Genomic DNA, 20,196 nt, shown 5'->3' with positions numbered 1-20,196 from the left:
ATCATCCTAAAGCAGCAAAACAGCCCCAGACCATCACACTACCACCTTGTTTGACTGTTGGTATGATGGTCTCTTTTAGACATGGTGTATTAGCTTTGTCAGTTTCTGAAAACCAGTAAACTGGCAAATGAATTTTTCTTACAAATTTGGCACCATTTAAATGTAAATAATCATGCTTTCCAACGTTAGTTGTTAGTTGGCTAAAAAGCATGTTACAAACAGACATAATTGACCAAAATTGACCAAGCACATAGATAGATAGATAGATAGATAGATAGATAGATAGATAGATAGATAGATAGATAGATAGATAGATAGATAGATAGATAGATAGATAGATAGATAGATAGATAGATAGATAGATATAGATAGATAGATAGATAGATAGATAGATAGATCATTAATGTTTCATTGTTTACACCAGTGACATGACATGATTCACAAAAAACTATTTAATTTCAAATAAAATTTGATTATACTGTTAGAAAACCCTTTTAAATCCCGTCCAAAGTGTCCGTATGAACAACGCAGATTTCAGTCAGGCAAAGCGGAAGTCTCCAGTTTCCTGCCTATACTCGGGTCCTGTTGAGCAGCCCGTGCGAGGCTGTCCTGGAGACCCCGCGCTGCCTGCACCTCTAACGTCTCGGGTGAGTTTGTTACAATGTAGCAATTTCTCTATTAATCCGAATAACCGTTACAAAGCTGCAATATCTGCCAACTGCGCACAAAACACGAACCGTATCGCTAACGCAATCGAAGTGCCACGTTGCCGCACCATACCGTAAAAACGCTAATTTTCCATCGAATTCCCAAGCATACCCCCCTCATCCAAGAGTATTCCAACATTAACTCATATTTTGCTTGCAATTAGCGATAGCTCGCTACGTAGTTGCGCTTACACGTCCCGGCACACGGCTCCGCTTGGTCCTGGCTGAACTGCGGTTCCGCTGTGTAGCTTCGGTGTTCAAATTGTGTCACTCGATGGTTTGTTTTGAATGTCAAAGGCTCAAGCTAGCTGTACGTCTCAATATTGTTGATAGCAGGTTAGCTTGCTAGGCTAATGTAACTCAGCAGAGCAGCATCAAAAAAGACCAGAAATAGTGGTGAAAACTGGATTTTAAAATCAAAAGTTTGGTTTCATTTGAGCTTTACGTCAGATGTGCTGCTGTCAAATGTTATGTGTTGTGAGAAATAATTAAAGATTGCTGGTAAAGCTGTTTAAAAACACCAGCTAGCTTGTAGCCGTCCGTTTGCAGTGTCTCCATTCATATCCTGCGCACTGGGTTTGCTCTAACCGAGCAATGGCTCCGACCCGTTGCCTTCAGAGCGGCAACCGAGCTACCTTTACAGTATTGATGGCCGCTCAGCTTAAACGTCTTGTTTATTTGTTGTGTTCGTGTTATTGGAAGCAATATGCACAGTTGTTACTTATGATTAAGTCAGTGGGAGCCCGCACTCGGAAATCCTTCCAGGCGGTGCGAAAACCGCGCGTTTTCAGTTTGTTGTCTGCTGTTTGTCGGTGTTTAGCAAATCTAAGTTTTGTCTGATCTGTGCACGAGTTCATCTTAACCGCATCAGTGTTTATTATTACTGATCCTGCATGTGAAAAGATGACGCGTTGCAATTCATCATGAAAATAGTGCAGAACAGCAAACTCTGTCTTATTTATTTTAGGACCAAATCAAACAACCACGCGAATTCAGTTGTGTTATTGTAACATTTGTTCATAGCTGCCTCTCAATTTGCTTTATTCTAACACAAGCCACATATGTCTGAAAAAACAGCAGATTAGATGATGCCGAGGCAAGTGTATTTGTAAAGCCCAAGAAAATTTAACTTTACAGGATAAGTCAAGAAATACGCAAAGATGTAAGCAGTACATTTTAAGAAATAATATGGAATACAAAAAAAAAATTAAAACCATACGTGAAGAACTGATAATATAAGCTTTTCACTTTATAGGAAAGCCACAATAAACCATGTTTTTCATTTTGTTTTTGTTAAGCCATGATTGTCTGTACATCTCAGGTTTTCATGTGGTTGTTTCTACAGGTAAACTGTATATAAACTAAGGGTTGCCTTGCTTTTTGTAGTACAGTTCATAGGAACACTGAGTTAACAGGTTTCTGATAACATAAGGAGTCTAGGTTGAATAGTAATCTATTATTTTACAGGAAGCCACTGTAGCAATTGGAGGGCTGGTGTGATATGATCCATTCTCTTGCTTTTAGTCAGAACTGTAGCAGCAGCATTTTGCTTGATGGTCTTTTGTAATCTTAACAGAAATTGCAGGCATTATTTTGTTTCCCTGTGTCATCTTTTAAAAGGAATGCTTCGATTATTACAAGTTTTAAAGAATTATGTAGGCTTGATTTCTGTCTTGGTCTGTTATTTATAGAATCAACAAGTCCTGCTGATCGCTACATCTCAAGCCTTGAATTTTTGGGATCGAAAACAATGACTTTGGTCTTTTCTGGATTAAATAATAGATTATAGCCCATCAACTCCAACTTTGGTCATTAAGCAAGATATGAAAATAAATTTGTCATCAATATAGATGTAATAGGGGCCAAAGAGCTGATCCTTGTGGCTCAGATTCAAAACTGCCCTATGCCTCAAAGACAAGCCAGCCACTATAACAGGCTTCTTACTTCCAGTCTGATGTATTGTTTATGGGCATTATGACCAATGTAAATGCTAAAAAAAAAAAACCTACAAAACTTTAACTTCAATAAATATTGTTTTAGACATTAATTTGCCATTTTCTAGAATTGTATGTCACAAACCTTTAAGGATAATAAATTAAATATTTCTTATTAGAAATACATAGTATGAGGAGGTTTATACTGTCTTTGACCCAAAAAAATGATTCTCCTTTAAAATATACTTAAATGATTACTTGCTGATAGGATTTTTCAATGTCACTGCCTATCGTTATTATACATGCACCTGCACAATGCTGCTTATGGTTGTGAGTAGAGGCTATCTGCTGCGGTAAGCAGGCAAGAGGTATGGTATGTCCTGGACAGGTCCCCAGTCAGACAAACCGTGTTAAACCGACCCAGCCAGATTAGTTACTAATGGGAAAGGGGCATAAGAGAACCCTTTCAGGCAAATCCTGTCACTGTAGGCATATTTACATTTTCCATTTAAACAAATCTGTATGTTTCTGGACACTGGGAGAAAAACCATTTATATTGTGAAGCAACAGCATTAATCACTGCTCTGTCGTGCCACCCCTATCTTTATTATTGCGTTATTGGAACAGGGGCTACAGGTGTTTAAATCATTGTCTCATTCCAATAAGGTTCCTGGAATCAGTTCCCGATAGAGATACTTCTGCATAGAGTTTGAATGTGTGGGCTTTCCTTCCTCAGTCCACAAACATGGATGAAAACTGGCCTATGTTGCATCTAGGTGGAAAAGTCTGTGTCACGTGCATGGTTGTCTGACTTGAGTGTCCATTACTTGCTCTGTGGTGGACCTGCAACCTGTCGGGCCGTCTCTTTCTCCACACGCGCTCACTGATAGAGATGGCGTCAAGCCCAGATATCTACACCAAACCCTTCAAGGATTTATGGGGGGGATGTCATTGCTGTTTAGTTATATGAGATGGAAGACCATTGCTCGGTTTACATTAAAATGAACTGAAACCAAAAAGAATCATTTTGGATTAATCCAAGGGTTCAAACATTTAAAAATGTTTTCATGCATACTGGTGGTGCTGTTATTAATTGATTAATAATATTATTACCTCTGCATGTTATTTAAATACATGATATAGTCATGTAAGGCTGAGAAACATGTCTGGGCATTGAATAGGTATGCTCAGTTGTTCTGTTGATGTACAACTAAAGGAGCTTTCTGTAACTATAAAGCTTCAACAAATGTAAAAAAAAAAAAAAAGCAGAGGTGTGGTGTAATAAAAACCAAATTATAAACTTCTAATTTACTTTATTAAATACAATCTGGTTCTCAGTTTCTTTCTGTTATTATACATTTGTGTTTTTTTATCTTTAACAGTTGTCATGGATGATGAAGATGGCAGGTGCCTTCTAGATGTAATTTGGTAAGTTTTGACTCAAAAAACACATTCCTGTAACAAAATGTTATTAGATAAAACGGTTTAGATGTGTGTCTTTCTGCCTTATGTCATTGTGACTTACATTCGGGTTTTTTTTTTCTGCAGTGACCCAGAAGCTCTAAATGACTTTCTTCATGGATCTGAGACCCATGTGAGTATATGAATTAAAAAAGTGGTCACATGTGGAAAAAAGGTACATTCTGGATACAAAACACAACCTTTTAGTTGATAAACTTGTTTATATGTTTATTTTTGGTGCCTGAATTATTACTTAATAGCAAAGTTGTGTTGAGATCACAAGTTGCTGCCTCCATTTACATTTTTATGAAAATGGAGCGACAAGAAAGGCTAATACTAACGCTTCCCAACTCTTGAGTTATTCCCTTCATTTTATTCCTCTGTCGCTTATCTCTTTTCTGGTGCTTTTGGTTATTCTGAACTGTGCTCTCCCCTGTCCTCCTCTGTTTTTGATGGTCTGAATGTTCATCCTGGTGACTTTTGACCTGTTGCTTTGGGTACCTTCGCTTTCTGTCTGTCTTACCCTTGGTGGATGTGTCTGTAGTTGGACACTGACGACCTTTTGGATGGTACGAGTGACCCCTCCAGCTCGTTCTTCTCCACCACTGGGGTGAGTAAAATCCCCCAATCTTCTTCCTGCTCTTGTCTATCTGTCTATGTAGCATGCAACTTCCAATCCCCTTTCCTTCCACTAACATATATTCAATTAACAAGCTTCAGTTAGTTGCAGTTTGATGAGATGTTTTTTGTTGGGTTTCCATGTTAACTCTTGGTATAAATTTAGTTACAATCCCTGTTGTCACATGTAGGCATGGTTTTTCATAGTTCACCTGGTTTCACTTCTTTCCTCTTCTCCTGTACTCAAAGGGCCATATTTCAGAGGTCCAACCTGCGGTCCAGCTGCCAGCCAGTGAGTCGGCGGGCCTGCCCAGAGTCAGTGTGGACTTGGACTTCCTTGAGGACGATGACATCTTGGGTGGATCGCCAGGTGGAGAAGGCGGTAGCAATGGCATTGGAGCAAACCACGAGCCATGTGACATTCTGCAGCAGAGTTTGGCTGAGGCCAACATTACAGAGCAAAGCTTGCAGGAAGCCGGGACTGAGCTGGACCTGGTGTCCTTTGGAATTCCTGGCCTTACCCAGGTGGTTCAGACTTTGCCTGATGCCAGTCTGTCTGCGGCTGGAGGCACCGCTGTTGGAGTAGGCACTGGTGTGGGTGGTGCAACGACAATTTTCCCTGGGTCAGCCCCGAGCACCACTGGTAATCCCTCCAACGCCACAGCTGACATGCTGGGGTCCGTGCTCGCCCACCAGGGCCTTCAGCTCCAGCCGCAGGTCATGAACAAGGCCATTAATGTTCAGCCTTTCATGCAGCCTGTTGGCCTTGGAAATGTGACGCTTCAACCCATTTCCAGTCTTCAGGCTCTTTCTAATGGGAGTCAGTCAGGACCTTTGGGTATTGGACAGATTCAGGTTGTGGGACAGCCTACAGTCATGACTATCAATCAATCGGGGCAGCCAATCCTGGCCAAAGCCATGGGTGGATACCAGCTACAGTCGTCGGGACCAGAGGTATCAGCTGCCAGCTCTCAAGCGGGCCTCGGAGGCTCTGGAGGTGGACTTTTAATCCAGGGTAACAAAGCCACTGTTGGCTCTCCAGCTTTAAACGGACCGGCTGTTTCTGTCAGTAGCACAAACAGCATTAGTGCTGCCACAATGACTGCTCCCGCTGGGCTTGTTGGCTTTGGAAGCACCCCTATAAACACAGGAGTGGTTCCTCAGACGCAAACTCAAGGCCAGATTATGCAGAATGTGATCATTCAACGCACACCAACACCCATTCAGCCCAAACCCCCACAGGGGGGAAACATTCATCCTAAACTCTTCAAACCACAACAACAACAGCAGCAGCAGCAGCCACCGCAGCCTCAGGCAGCACCGCAAGCCCAGCAGAATGATGCTCATAAGGCTCTTGGGCTCCAGCAACTTCCCGTTTCTGCTGCTCAGAATGTAGCCTTCCTAACCGGAAAGCCAGGCTCCAATGTTGTCTTAAGTACTCAGGCCACAACACAAGGCCCCCAGTTTCAACAAGCCCTGTTCAAGCAGCAAGCAGCACAACCATCTGGCAAGCCCCTCAGTTTGCACCTGTTAAATCAACAAGGCAGCATCGTTATTCCTTCTCAGACTGTTCTGCAAGGCCAGAACCACCAGTTTCTGCTGCCTCAGCTGCAGGCTGGTGGGCAGATCCTGACCCAACACCCAGGGGGCCACATCATAACGAGTCAGGGTCCTGGCGGACAGCTCATAACAAACCAGATTTTAACTGCAAATCAGAACATCAATTTGGGTCAGGTGTTGACGTCACAGGGCCACCCAGGGGCCGCCCACATTCTTTCTGGACCCATTCAGCTTCAGCCGGGTCAGATGGGCACACCGACCCTTTTTCAGATGCCTATTGCTTCTTTGGCTCAGAGTCAAAATCAGACGCAGACTCCTGCTGTGTCAGGCCATGCTCAGACAGTGATACAGGGCATGCCTATCCAGAATTCCCTGACCATGGTGAGTCAAGTGGAGGGACTGAGCCCTGCCATCAGCCTTCAGACCGCACTGCAGGCCCAGCCGGGTGGGGTCCCCAGCAGCACAGGAGTAGCTACTGTCTCTCAAGGCCAGGCTGGAGAAGCTGTTACTGTGCTGGGAAGCTCCACAGATCAGGCTGCTCATCCCACTCCACAGCTTTTACCACAGTCATCTATACTTGCCATGCAGCCAGGGTCGTCTGTGTCGGCTGCTTCCGTAGTGTCCTCCTCTCCGTCCATGTCTGTTTCAACCTCTTCCTCTGTGACAGCTGTGGGGCTGGTCACCTCTCAGGCTCAGAACAGTCCAGGAAGGTTACTATTCACCAACCAGGGTTCAAGTATGATCCTTAGCCAGGAGTCCCTGCAGATGTTCCTCCAACAGGTCAGTGTTCCAGCTTTTGCATGTTTTTGCTTTTCATGTGTTCTTGTTAACATTGTCTTTTAAAAGTAACTTGCATGAGTGTTATCTTGGTTTGATCTCTTTGGTTTACTATTTTACTGCTCATTCTCCCAACCCCCCTCCTTCCCTTCTTCATCCTGAATGGTAATTGTACTATCAGGAGCCGCACCACCAAACAGAGAATGAGTCAACCCCCTCAGTGGGCGTCCCAGCATCTGTAATCGTCAGCAGCAACAGCATCACTACTGCGACCCCTGCTGTCCATGACAGCCAATTAACCGCCTCTTGGGTGGGTCAGAACCACAGTCCTTCCCCTGGCCCCTCCCACATGACAGCAGTGGTAAAGGTAGAATTGCCCCTTTATGTTGAGCCCCACCCACTTGTTGCTGCTGCCGCTGCCACGATGTTAGGTTTTCCTACCTTTTCCCCATCACAGTTCTTTATCTCTCCTGCTTCCACAGCTCTCACCGGCGTTGTTTAACTCCTGGGAGTAAAAATTAGTCCTTTGCTTGCAGCATCTGTGCTTTCCCCACTATTCTTCATTTTTAGTATAAGCATGATTGTTCCTGTTGTTCGTTCCTACTGTGTAATTTTAATACTCAGTTAGAGATGCACTGATCAGAGATTTATAGCGGATTTCTGGTGTCCAGTTTTGATTGCTGATAATTTTTGTCGATACCAATTTCTGAACAACTATAAGTAAAAATAAAAGCAGCATTAGAAGTTATAAATAAATCCCAGGCTTCCTGCTATGAACTGTCATTAACTATTCATATTAATGATTAGCTTCAGCTCCTGCTACATATATCTTACACTATGTGTGAGAGCGCATTCAACATGCAAGTTGTTTGTTTGTAACCTTAAGTGGCTAAAACAACTTTTTAAGTGCCTTTCTTTAGACACCAGCGTAAACCAAATAAATTATAATAGATGGCAATATAGTGGGAAAAATGAAGCTGTCTGCCCTCAATGAGCTACCTAAGGCTAACTTTATAAAAATAAAAATTTTTCCAGTTTTATTTTTCTAAAATAAATATTTTTCAGAACTAAACTCTTTCTTTAACCTTTATACAGATTTAGTCATATGGTTATGTAGAAAATTTAAACAGTTTAATGGAAAAACAATCCAACCTTACTGGGATTTTTTTTAATGTTTAAATATTTTTATTATGAATAAGTAACACACCTGTTTCATATGAAAGTAATAAACCAATCCTTTCACACCACATTTGATCAGCATTATATGGTCTTCAGTAGTAATGTATAATAGCTATAATCATTTTTATTAACTTTTTTTGGCAGTGATCAAATAGTCAAATTTCCTGATAGTTTCAAGCCAGCCGTCTCTGCTCCTACCCAGGGTTATCTGGGTTTCAGGAAGTCACTGTAAAGTATTAACAACACTTTGCCTAAAACACTCATAGCTTTATTAGTCATTATTGAAGGACTGTCTTACTCGGTGCATACGGCTATCAAACATCTTCAGTGCATGTCCATGCCACTCTGCTTGCATAAAGCAATCTTTGCTAAGGTACTAGGCTAACGTTAGCTGTTAGCCTAGTTAGCTTACTGTTTTGATATGACTCATTGATAATTTGGTTCATAAAAGGTTTCCTAGTGATTCCAGTTACATAATGTCCCATTTTATAAATGAATTCCTTTGTCTTTAGTATCATAATTGTTAGTAACTACTGATATAGCAGCATGCTCAGCTCTGGTCTCTCCCGCACGATCTTTGATTGAGTCTCTTAGTTGAGGGTACCCCAAATAATAAGGTGTTGACTGGCCATATTGTCTTGGCATTTTGGTCTGGATCTGAATTATTCCAGACTTTGAGAATCGCTTCCCTGGAGAATGCAGAGTTTCCTTAACTCCTTAACTAGATTTCAGCAGGCTGCCAGCATCCGTCATTCTTCGTAACAGATAGAAGTTTAAAGCTATAACGGATAAAATAAAGCATGTTTGCTTTGCTTCGTATAGCCTTCCTGTTATCTGCTGAAAGTCTGGCTCTCTGTAGGTCTCTCACAGCTTAAAAGAACCACAGAAATATCTCCATGTCGCAGGAAATGAAGTTCCCTTTTAAATACCATCCAATGTCTCTGTGATTTAGCTGACCTTAATTTAAACACCTTGCTGAAACTTAAAATAACTGACTTCCAAGTCTTCTTCTCTCAATAACAGTATCCACACTGAGCTGTATTATCAGTGCCGCCTTAGGTATGATGCGTTCATTGGTTTGAAAAAGATTGGATTTTTTAGTTTCCAGCCAGCTGGTTGCAGGTCAGAGCCGATCGAGCTGAAACTTGGTACCAGCCGATTTCTCCGTGCATCTCTATTACTTAATGAATTCATGTAGAAAGTTTGGCTGACAGTCAATATTCTTTTATTTTGATATTTTTAATAATATCCTAATTTTATTATGTTCATTTTGCAACTACATGCAGGTATGCTTATTTGAAATAATTTTAATTTTCCAACAGCACCCTTTTCACCTGCTTTGTAGGAATTAACTCACCATTGTCGGCTTTACTGCTGATGAATCAAGTATCTGCTCTCCATCTTGCATGTGTCATTTGGTCTCGGTACACTGTCACTTTTACTAAACCTCCAGTTTGACCAGTCGAGTCTCCCAAACCCAAATGATTTGGATCGTTCTCACGATCTTAAGATCATCTTCTAAATCAACTTCATGGTCCCACAGATCTTGCTTCTGTCAACAGATTTTCCTTTTGGTTCACTGAGCAGTCACCCCCCACTCCTTTATGTGTTTATCTCCCTTAAACACAGGAAAGAGAAAAATCTGTTTCCTTTAACTGTTTTACTGCAGCGCCTTGTAGAGACTGAAGGCTAACAGTCCGCTTTTGTGTTGTTTGTTCTTGTTTGACTTTTGTTTGTGTGCCCCGGGGTTGGGCGACACTTTTTATTCATAATTTATAAGTTATTGAATTTGTATTTTACCTTTTATTTTACCCTTAGATGTAATTAAAGTTACACACAATATATTCCACACCAGTTTGTGATGAAATGATGTCGCCCAGCTCTGATGTTGGATCAGATTCTGTTAATGTCTTTGTATTTTGTTTCTTTTCTTGTTTGTTTTGTGTTTTAAATCCTGATTTGTTTTCATCTGCTTTCCTGAATCTTACTGGTGTATGAACTGTGATTCCTGTTCAGGTACCCTCAGGTGGAGCTCAGCAGGCTCTGAAGATCCAGGGCATGTCCTCTTCACCGGTTTTGACCTCTCATTCCACGACGCCTCCAGTGGCAGAAAGTCCACAGCCTTCCCAGTCTCCTTTGACTCTGAGCCAGCAGATCCAGTCACCTCACCATCAACAACAGCAGCAGTCACGTCCTCCCTCTCAGCCTCAGCCCCAGGCCCAAACTCCCTCGCGCTCATGCACGCCATCAGCTCAAACCAAGCTCTTCATCGTCCACAATCAGATAACAGATTCTCCCAAATCTATTCCCCAGGGTCAGGTGCAACAAACACCACCCCAGCAGGTGCACATTCAAGTTCAGCATCAGCCTCTGCCTCGACCGGCCTCGCAGCCCACTCCCTATCAGCAAGAAATGCCTCCATTGTCACAGTCTCCCAATCCTCCTCTGGCACCACCTGCACAGCACCAGTTTGTTGCACCTCCTGTTGGTGCCTGTACTGCAACTGTAGTAAAAACCCAAGTTCCCATCCAGGGCCTTACAGCTGGGCAACAACATAATCTGCAAGTAGTAGGAGCACAAATTCAGACTCTTTCGTCCATCACTCAGCCCTCACCTCAGCATAAACAGCTGCTGGAGAAGCTGCACCAGGTATTGTTTCAGTTTGACTGTATGAAAATGAAAAACATTTCTGTTATTGCACATCACCAAAAGGATTTTAATTGTTCTCACTTTTTCGTCCACTTTTTTCCAATAAATGTTGTACTGATCTAGAACGAAATACTTTCGATTTATATTTATGGTTGAATCTTTTTTATTCAGTTCATTATTTTTGATATATATACAAAGCATTGTATACCTTGGTTGAGTTAAGTTGAATTTTTGATGTTTTACTCTTTAAAAATGCTTGACAAAGGCTTGCAAAAGCATTTATACGCCTTGAATTTTTTTTTTATGCTATTGGGATTTTATGTGTAGACCAAAAAAGAATTGTGCATAATTGTCCAGTGGAAGGAAAATAATACATGGTATTTTCAAAAAAATTAGGAAGTGTAGTGTCCATTTGTTTTCAATCCCCTGAGACTAATACGTTTTAGAATCACCTTTCGCTGCAGTTTGGACCTCTAGAGCAGTGGTGGACAACTGCAGTCCTCAAGGGCCGGTTGTCCTGCAACATTTAGATGTGTCCATGGTTACCTGAATCAAATGTATGGCTCATTACCAGGCCTGTGCTGAGCTTGACTGCATACTGAGGAGTTAATTCAGCCAATTGAATCAGGTGTGTTGGACCAAGGACACATCTAAAGGTTGCATGACACTGGCCCTCGAGGAATGGAGTTGCCCACCCCTTCTCTAGAGGCTGAAAGTTATTCCCATTCTTTGCTTAAGCTCAGTCAGATTGGGTGTCTGAATACTATACTTCTGAAGTGTCTGAAGATATAGTTTGAAGTATCCTTACTCTAGTTGTACATTTAGGGTTGTTCTGCTGGAAGGTGAACTTCTGCCCCGATCTGTATTAAGTATTTTCCAACCTCTAACAGGTCTTCTTTCAGGGTTCCCCTGTATTTAGCTCTATTTATCTTCTCATCATCTTTGATCAGCTACCCTCCCCTGCTGATCATAGTATCCACAGCATTGCCATCACTGCAATTCACCACGGAGATATGGAGATGGTGTGTTCAGGGTTATGTACCGTGTTAATTTTCTGCCACACTTAACATTTTGTTTATTACATCCTTTATTTACTAATTAAGTAATTTCAAAAGGCATTTGGTTGCAAAGGGTGCACAGCATTTTATTTAGGGGTATCGGAGTAAAGCAGTGCCCTGTTTTTCCAGGGCACTGTAAATGTTCAGGATCATGACGAACTTAGATTGAAAGTATACTTAAAAAACAATATTTTGCGTAACTTTAAAAACAGTCTAGCCCAAGAGCTCTAAATGCTTCAGATGTTTTGATTTGGACATTGCGCTACAGACGGCACACCCTGATATGCCAAGTTTCTTTTTAATACCAGAGTGAAAAAGCATTAAGCAACGGCTCACCAGAAAGCTAAGCGCTATAAATGATGTAACTGGTGCACAGTCCTGTACAAATCTGCAACCTGTCTTGTTTTTTTTTTTTTATTTCAGGTCCAGCAGAACATCATGCTACAGGCAAAGCCTCAACCTCAAGCCACGGGTCAGTTTAATTCACAGCAAGATGTGCCTGTTGATAAAGTGGTTCTTGCATCATCAACGAGCTTTGAAACATCTGCTCAGCTTCCCACGATGCTGCAGCCAACCTCGGTGCTCGTCAAAACCTCCACCACAGGTAGATCATTAAAGACTGTCAGGGATGCAGGCTAGAGGACCATGATTACCTTTTTTAATGAGTTTTTTTCTCTTTTTGTTTAGGATCAAGTGACTTACAGGTATTCTCAGGAGCCCAAGGGCAAGCTGGAGCAATGGTTAATCAGACTGTCACTCCTGTCAGCCTTACCCAGCCTGTACAGGTGGGTTGTGTTGCTATAAACATATGTTTTCCAGATTAGTATTTTATAAGCATTTGGAACATAATTTTTTTGTTGTTGTAAATTTCCACACAGGTTCAGCCAAAGCCAGGAGTGATCAGCTCAGTGGGAGGGATGACTCTGGGGAAAGGTGCGATGAAGATCCAGGTGCTGGGACCTACTCTTACTCAGATGTCTGTTCCACAGCCCCAGGCTCCTGTACAAACTCAGGTAAAAGCAACGTCCCTAGCTAGCAAATGCGGAATTTAAGTATTTCCTAGGTCTAGATATGTTTGGGAAAATTTGCCAGACTTTATTCAATATCCCATTTCTTTAAAAGAATATCTGTCCATTGTGTCTGTACATTTGTCTTTTCTTCTATTGTTCTTCTGGCTTCCCTTCCTTGTAGTCCTTCTACCAGTTTAAGTGTCTATCCCTGTCCAATCGTTTTTCTATCCATCGTTTGTCAGCTTGGTTTTCCATTTGTCAATTACTCCATTCACTGATCTGTTTGTCCATCCATCCCTGTGCCATTGATTTCTTTCTATCGATATGCCCATCCATATGTCTATCTATCTGTTTTTCTATCTTTTCACCCTTCCTTTGTCATTGTCGATTTGGTTGTCTGGCCGTCCTCCTGGCCGTCATTTTGTGCATCCATCTGTCCACCGATCTGTCCCTCCACCTGTCTCTGTACATCTGCCCATTTATACATCTGTCCATCAGTCCGTCCATATTCAATTCAGTTTTATTTATAGAGCGTCAATTCACAATATCTGTCTTCTCAAGGCACTATACAAAGTCAATTCAGTTGAATCATACAGATTCCAAGTCAGGTACATACAGGGGATGGACAATGAAACTAAAACACTTGTCATTTTAGTGTGGGAGGTTTCATGGCTAAATTGGACCAGCCTGGTAACCAGTCTTCATTGATTGCACATTGCACCAGTAAGAGCAGAGTGTGAAGGTTCAATTAACAGGGTAAGAGCAGTTTTGCTCAAAATATTGAAATGCACACAACATTATGGGTGACGTACCAGAGTTCAAAAGAGGACAAATTGTTGGTGCACGTCTTGCTGGCGCATCTGTGACCAAGACAGCAAGTCTTTGTGATGTATCAAGAGCCACGGTATCCATGGTAATGTCAGCATACCACCAAGAAGGACGAACCACATCCAACAGGATTAACTGTGGACGAAAGAGGAAGCTGTTTGAAAGGGATGTTCGGGTGCTAACCCGGATTGTATCCAAAAAACATAAAACCACGGCTGCCCAAATCACAGCAGAATTAAATGTGCACCTCAACTCTCCTGTTTCCACCAGAACTGTCCGTCGGGAGCTCCACAGGGTCAATATACACGGCCGGGCTGCTATAGCCAAACCTTTGGTCACTCATGCCAATGCCAAACGTCGATTTCAATGGTGCAAGGAGCGCAAATCTTGGGCTGTGGACAATGTGAAACATGTATTGTTCTCTGATGAGTCAGTCACAAGGACTACCGAACCATTCTTGAGGACCATGTGCATCCAATGGTTCAAACATTGTATCCTGAAGGCGGTGCCGTGTATCAGGATGACAATACACCAATACACACAGCAAGACTGGTGAAAGATTGGTTTGATGAACATGAAAGTGAAGTTGAACATCTCCCATGGCCTGCACAGTCACCAGATCTAAATATTATTGAGCCACTTTGGGGTGTTTTGGAGGAGCGAGTCAGGAAACGTTTTCCTCCACCAGTATCAGGTAGTGACCTGGCCACTATCCTGCAAGAAGAATAATCCGTTCCCTCTGACCACTGTGCAGGACTTGTATATGTCATTCCCAAGACGAATTGGCACTGTATTGGCCGCAAAAGGAGGCCCTACACCATACTAATAAATTATTGTGGTCTAAAACCAGGTGTTTCAGTTTCATTGTCCCAACACCTGTACATTCCTACTGATCCTAGTTATCAAACAATGCAGTCAAATTCAGTTTTTTATTCAAATTGGTTAAAATGTTTTTCTATCTAAGGAAACCCAGCAGATTGCTTTGAGTCAGGGACTTGCAGCATTCACTTCTCCTGGATGAGCATGTAGAGACAGTGGACTGTTGCTTGCATTGTCGTTGACTTTCATTAAAAATTTTCAAGGTTTCTTTTAGAATAATTTTTAATTCATTTTGACCGTGGGCAAGACACTGTCTTAATGGGATAATGGGTGGGTACAGAAGCTGCAGAGAGGAGGGTTAAAGTACGACTCTGCTTCCTGATCTGGAAGCTGGCCATACATCCGTCTATCCATCTGTCTGTTGGTCCATTCATCAATCCATCAATACATTTCTTCATCCTTCCACCCATCCATCTCTATAACTCAGTCTATATGTCCATCAATTGGTCTATCCTTCCTTCGGTCCATTTCTTTTCTCCCAGTTAGAGATCTTTTTTTTTGCAGGTTCCATATTTGAAGCCTGACCTCTGTATGAATATCCATAGTAAATCCACAGTAGAGCTTCATACTTTTTGTGTTCTGACTGTTTGCATCTGAAATTTGTTCTTCAAAATGAAGCTTTTAATTGTTTCCTTTTTTACTGTTTCTACTCACATCACAGACACCAACGGTAAAAATGCCTTTAAGTACTGAGCCCAGTAAAGAAGCCAGGTATGTGCTGCTTTTGTTTTAAAGCCTTACTTTAACTGTCCTGTTTCTGGTATATTTTTTGATAGTTTATGTATACACACACCTCTTTGCAGGATGCTGGAGCAGCTAAGAAAACATCAGGGTTCAGTGCTTCAACCCAACTACAGTGCTCCTTTCCACTCATTTGAGGACACTCTGCACAGACTGCTGCCTTACCATCTGTACCAGGGAACTGCCAACTCCTCTCAAGATTATCAAAGAGGTAAAACCTGAAACATCATCCTGGATATACTCCTTACTTAACCTTTCAGAGTTCTTACAAGCATTTTGGTTTTCCTGGACACAGTGGATGATGAATTTGAGAGGGTCTCCTGCCAGCTGCTAAAAAGAACCCAGGCCATGCTGGATAAATATCGCTACCTGCTTTTCGCAGAGTCAAAAGTAAGTTTATAACCCAATATTCTCTAAGGATGAACCACTTTTGTTTTGTTTTGAATTGATTTTGAACCGACTGTTTTCGGCCTTTGAACCTGAGCAGAGACTGGGCCCCTCGGCAGAGATGGTGATGATCGATAGGATGTTCATACAGGAGGAAAAGGTCGCTTTGAACCAAGACAGGATTTTAGCCAAGGAGAGACCAGGTTTGTGGCCACGCATGGTTTACTGGTTTTCAGTGTACAAAATACCTCAAATTTCAAAACAGTACTGTGGAAATATCTTTTGAGTTAAACTGAATTATTACACAGGGTTCGTTTGCAGTCTGGACTTTAGAAAGAAAGTTCAATTTCCTGGTCTGGATAGATATAGAACAATTGAGTATGGAAAAAATATTTCTATTTCCAGAAATTATATCAAATTGTCTCAATGGTCCTTTGACCTGTCCATCTTTTTATCCATCCATCTATTTTCTTTCCCATCTTTGGTTTTGGCAGGTTTCATATTTAAAGCTGGACTAATATTCATTGCAAACGTTTTTCTTAAAATGGTAAAAATTGGCAAAAAAAAACCGATTGAGAACTCATTTGGAATTTTTATATTTAAATATATGGAAACCCAGATCACTATTGTTTTGGTGTGAAGTTGATTTTATTTAATATCATGCAAGTGTACATACATTTTATATACACTTCCCTGCATTCACATTATCTTTGACCCCGTTTTATTTTCTGTTTGTTACAAGGATTTCGTCTAATTTGTGTTTACTGCCATTTTTTTCTTCATGTATTTTTAATCCAGCTATGATGAGAACTATTGCCCCTAGTTCACACTGACTACGTTCTATGTCTACTCCGTCATCCGTTGCAAATTGTGCCGTGCGGCAGTTCACGCTGGATGAGTTCTAGGATCGGTTCATGCAACCTATAACAGCTCTATCATCCGTCAAAAAATAGACTTGATCCGTATCTGATGGACGGCGGAGGAGGGCTTTCCCATGCAAATTACTGCATTGACTAGAATGGCTTCGATTTCCGACGAAAAGCAAAACAGATACTTGATGACAGAGTTGGCGTGAATTAGGGGTTATAGAGGTTTTTGAACTCACCAGCACATGTTGTTCTATTGGGGCACAGGTCACTCTGACCTTGGCCATTTAGTCCCGTCCCTCTGCCTTTTCATACCTGTAAAGATCATCTACTTAAACTGTTGTGACCCAGTTTAGTTTTTTCTTTGTGAATTATGAAGATAAATTGTTCAAAAAAAAATCTCATGTTATTTAATTATATATATTATTTTTTTACACCCCATTTTATTTATTTTGGTTTTCATGGACAAACCAGAATAACTAAGTGATCTCTTGGTTGTAGACAGTAAATTGTAAGTAGATTTATGAAATATTAGTTTAATTCATCAGGTTTTAATGCAGCAATAAAAGTTCCCTCTGGCTGAAACAAATTGAGGCAAGGCTGGTTTGAAAGGTCTTGTGGTAGACGTCACCACTTTAAACTTAAAGATGTTGTGTACAAATTAGCAAAGAGGCAAAGTGACCCATTCTGAACTACCTGTATATCATTGGTGTGAATCTTTTTATTTACTTGCAGAGGAGTTTGCAGCAAATGTGCGGATTTTGGAGAGTGGAGTTTCATCCCAACAAAAATCAGCACCTCCTGAGATCCCATTAGAGAGTCCTGCTGCACCCACAGCTGCTCCTGCTCCGCTACCTCCTGCTCCTACCCCTCTTCTCAAAATTGCGCCAACTCTTCCTGTTCCTGCGCCCGCTCCAGTTCCAGCTCCTGCTCCAGTGTCTGCTCCGTCTCCTACCCCTCCTCCTGCCCCTCCTTCCCATTCACCTTTCCCTCCTACCAAACTGGTCATAAAGCACGGAGGAGGTGGAGCATCTGTGTCCTGGTCCACCAGCTGTCCTCCAGCGTCGGCAGCCAAACCAGTGGCTGAACCCGTCATCCAGAGCTCCACCCTTAGTCGCGCTCCAGCAGCATCGTCCTCATTATCCTCCTCGGCGTTAAGCTCCCAAGGAACTGACGATGATGACGCTCTTCCGCAGCGAACCAGCAAACCGCCCATCAAGACCTATGAGGCTCGCAGCAGAATTGGCTTGAAACTAAAGATCAAGCAGGATCAGACGGGTTTCAGCAAGGTAGTCCACAACACTGCCTTGGACCCCGTGCACACACCCCAACCTCAGCTGAGCAGTCGTTCCACCCCAGAGCCTCAGCCTCAGCCAGAAGCTGCTGCACCACACTCAAAGTCCCATCACTTACCCACCCCTCCCAGCACAGTCATCAGAACTCAGTCCCCCACGTGCACAGCATCTACTGGCTTTTCAGCTTCTGTCACAACCACTCAGAGTAACCCTTCGCTTAGAGGAAATGTTCCTCCGTCATCCTCCTCTTCAGTGACTCAGATGAATGGCACGTTGGACCACCACCCCACCAAACACAACCCTACTCCCTCACAGACCACCTGCCGCCTGCCCCTCAGAAAAACCTACAGGGAAAATATTAGTCCCCGCGTCAGACCGGGTGTCCCAGGAGGATTAGATGAAAGTTTTTCCTACCCTAGTAGCACGCCGTCGCCCCCCAGGCATGAGGCCTCCACTCCCCCCTCAGAACGGACAGTTATAGCAAGTGTAAGGGTGGAGAAAAGAGACAGGGAGTCCTTACACGCTCAAACAGATTCGAGTCACGAAAGTGGGCGTTTAGGGAACACAATGCAGGGTCTGGACAAAGTGAACGAGGTGTTTAACCGAGGGGTCAGAACCACGCAGCACCATCATCTCTCTCTGCTCCTGGACAGGGAGGTGGCAAAGGAGAGGGAGGAAGAGCACACAGACCAAGAGACTGATGTAAGTAAGTACAAAAGGTTCTGTGGAAAAAATAAACACAGGACTGGAGGGACTTTCAGAATGGACCAACATGCACCCGGACCTCCATCTCCGGAGTCCTCTTTCACACGAGACTCTTTGCTTCCTGCCAAACGCTGCAAGTCAGACTCACCCGACATGGACAACGCCAGCTTCTCCAGCGGCAGCCCCCCAGACGACTCTCTGAACGAGCACCTGCAGTGCGCCATCGACAGCATCCTGAACCTGCAGCAGGAACCCGCGGTCCGCGGCCACCACATCAAAGGAGGCAGCGGGAGGACCCACCAACACCAAAGTCAGCGCCAAGACTTGACAGTCTCATCACACAGACCTCCAGTCCCAACTCCCCCGTCTGCTTCTTCATCCTCCTCGTTGGCTCCACACCCTCAGGTTGGTGGGCGGGGCCACAATGGCAACCTGGTCCCCCAGACTCAGAGCAGATAACAGCCCCTCAACCCCAGGCTGGACTGACCGGGGGTGTCTCAGACGGTTCAGGAGGAACGGACAGGGAGACAGTGACTGTGACAACAGTCTTACTGTACTACTTTCCCAAGCTGTGTTGACTTTGTTTGTTTATTTGAATTGTCCAAACATTTCTTTATCATTTACAGCCTAAACTAAGCCGCCCCAATAGATTAAATGTGGTAAAAGTAAAACAATGAACTGCAAACCTGATTATGCCTGCTTTTTATGTGTTCTTTCAAAGGCTGTCCTTTTATTCTGCTTTCTTTTCCTTCTCTTTATGTTTACATTCCTTCAACATGTTCCCAGGAGCAGACTCTTTCCACAGGGGTTCATCTAGTTCAACGGTGTCCTGTTGAGCATCGGGCTCTTCACAACTCACAAAAGATGAGCCAGTGGGACGCTTTAACGTGTTCCCTGCACCTTACACATTTGACTCTTATCCCAAATACAAACAGCACATTTTAATTGCAGGCCACAACTGTATCTGTATGTGAGGCAAGTTTAAGTTGCTTTGGTTGCTTTTGCTGACAAAACAGACCAGGTCAGCCCAGACCATGTCTGCATTTACTTAAATATAGTGAGGAAATAATTAGAAAAACTACCTGTCAACTTGTGTTTCTTTTTTGGCTGCTCTTTAATGCTGTAATACCAAGATGCCAGAATGTAAATGAATTTGTTTCAGCACCTAATGTCCAATTTGACCAGGTTTCTGTTTGTTGCTCATGAGGACGGGTTAAAGCATTGTGTATGTCAGTCAGCAGGGGGCAGACCAGTTTTAACTGACTCGCCTCATTCTTTCAGCTTTCTCCCTCAGCTCTGTTTGGATTTTTGCTTTTTTTATTTTTAGGCCTGGTGGACAATTCAAAAACAAACACGGCACAAGCATTGAAATGGAAAAAAAAAAAAATGGAACAATAATAATGTACAAAAACACCCGAAGAGAATTTGAAGTATAGTATTACAGATTAATTTTTGTATTGTATTTATTGTGTATAATGACACTTTTTAAAAAGAAATGTACATTTAGTAAAACTGTAAATTAAACCTCGCTTCTTTTATGAA

The 20,196-nt window shown here is 42.5% G+C and overlaps 1 protein-coding gene across 7 annotated transcripts in view; it reads left to right on the top strand.

Annotated features, from left to right (window-relative positions):
- Nucleotides 1-20,196, top strand: part of bicra (BRD4 interacting chromatin remodeling complex associated protein) — a 27,506-nt gene extending 7,310 nt beyond the window's left edge. Inside the window, exons 1-15 of one of the 7 annotated variants that reach the window (XM_047391042.1) lie at nucleotides 601-647; nucleotides 4,024-4,069; nucleotides 4,190-4,235; nucleotides 4,647-4,712; nucleotides 4,970-7,060; nucleotides 7,239-7,424; nucleotides 10,253-10,885; nucleotides 12,367-12,547; nucleotides 12,631-12,728; nucleotides 12,822-12,956; nucleotides 15,322-15,371; nucleotides 15,464-15,612; nucleotides 15,697-15,791; nucleotides 15,889-15,991; nucleotides 17,390-20,196. In XM_047391042.1, coding sequence (XP_047246998.1) covers nucleotides 4,029-4,069; nucleotides 4,190-4,235; nucleotides 4,647-4,712; nucleotides 4,970-7,060; nucleotides 7,239-7,424; nucleotides 10,253-10,885; nucleotides 12,367-12,547; nucleotides 12,631-12,728; nucleotides 12,822-12,956; nucleotides 15,322-15,371; nucleotides 15,464-15,612; nucleotides 15,697-15,791; nucleotides 15,889-15,991; nucleotides 17,390-19,113 — 5,598 coding nt within the window. In that variant the 5' untranslated portion in view covers nucleotides 601-647; nucleotides 4,024-4,028 and the 3' untranslated portion in view covers nucleotides 19,114-20,196. Of the gene's footprint in view, nucleotides 1-596; nucleotides 648-4,023; nucleotides 4,070-4,189; nucleotides 4,236-4,646; nucleotides 4,713-4,969; nucleotides 7,061-7,238; nucleotides 7,425-10,252; nucleotides 10,886-12,366; nucleotides 12,548-12,630; nucleotides 12,729-12,821; nucleotides 12,957-15,321; nucleotides 15,372-15,463; nucleotides 15,613-15,696; nucleotides 15,792-15,870; nucleotides 15,992-17,389 lie in introns of those variants that run through there. The other 6 variants (XM_047391040.1, XM_047391038.1, XM_047391039.1 and 3 more) reach the window with 6 other exon arrangements.

This window comes from Girardinichthys multiradiatus, chromosome 18 (assembly GCF_021462225.1).
Source record: "Girardinichthys multiradiatus isolate DD_20200921_A chromosome 18, DD_fGirMul_XY1, whole genome shotgun sequence".
NCBI lineage: Eukaryota > Metazoa > Chordata > Actinopteri > Cyprinodontiformes > Goodeidae > Girardinichthys > Girardinichthys multiradiatus.
Note: the sequence above shows the minus strand (reverse complement) of the source record. Positions and strands in the feature narration are given on the sequence as shown.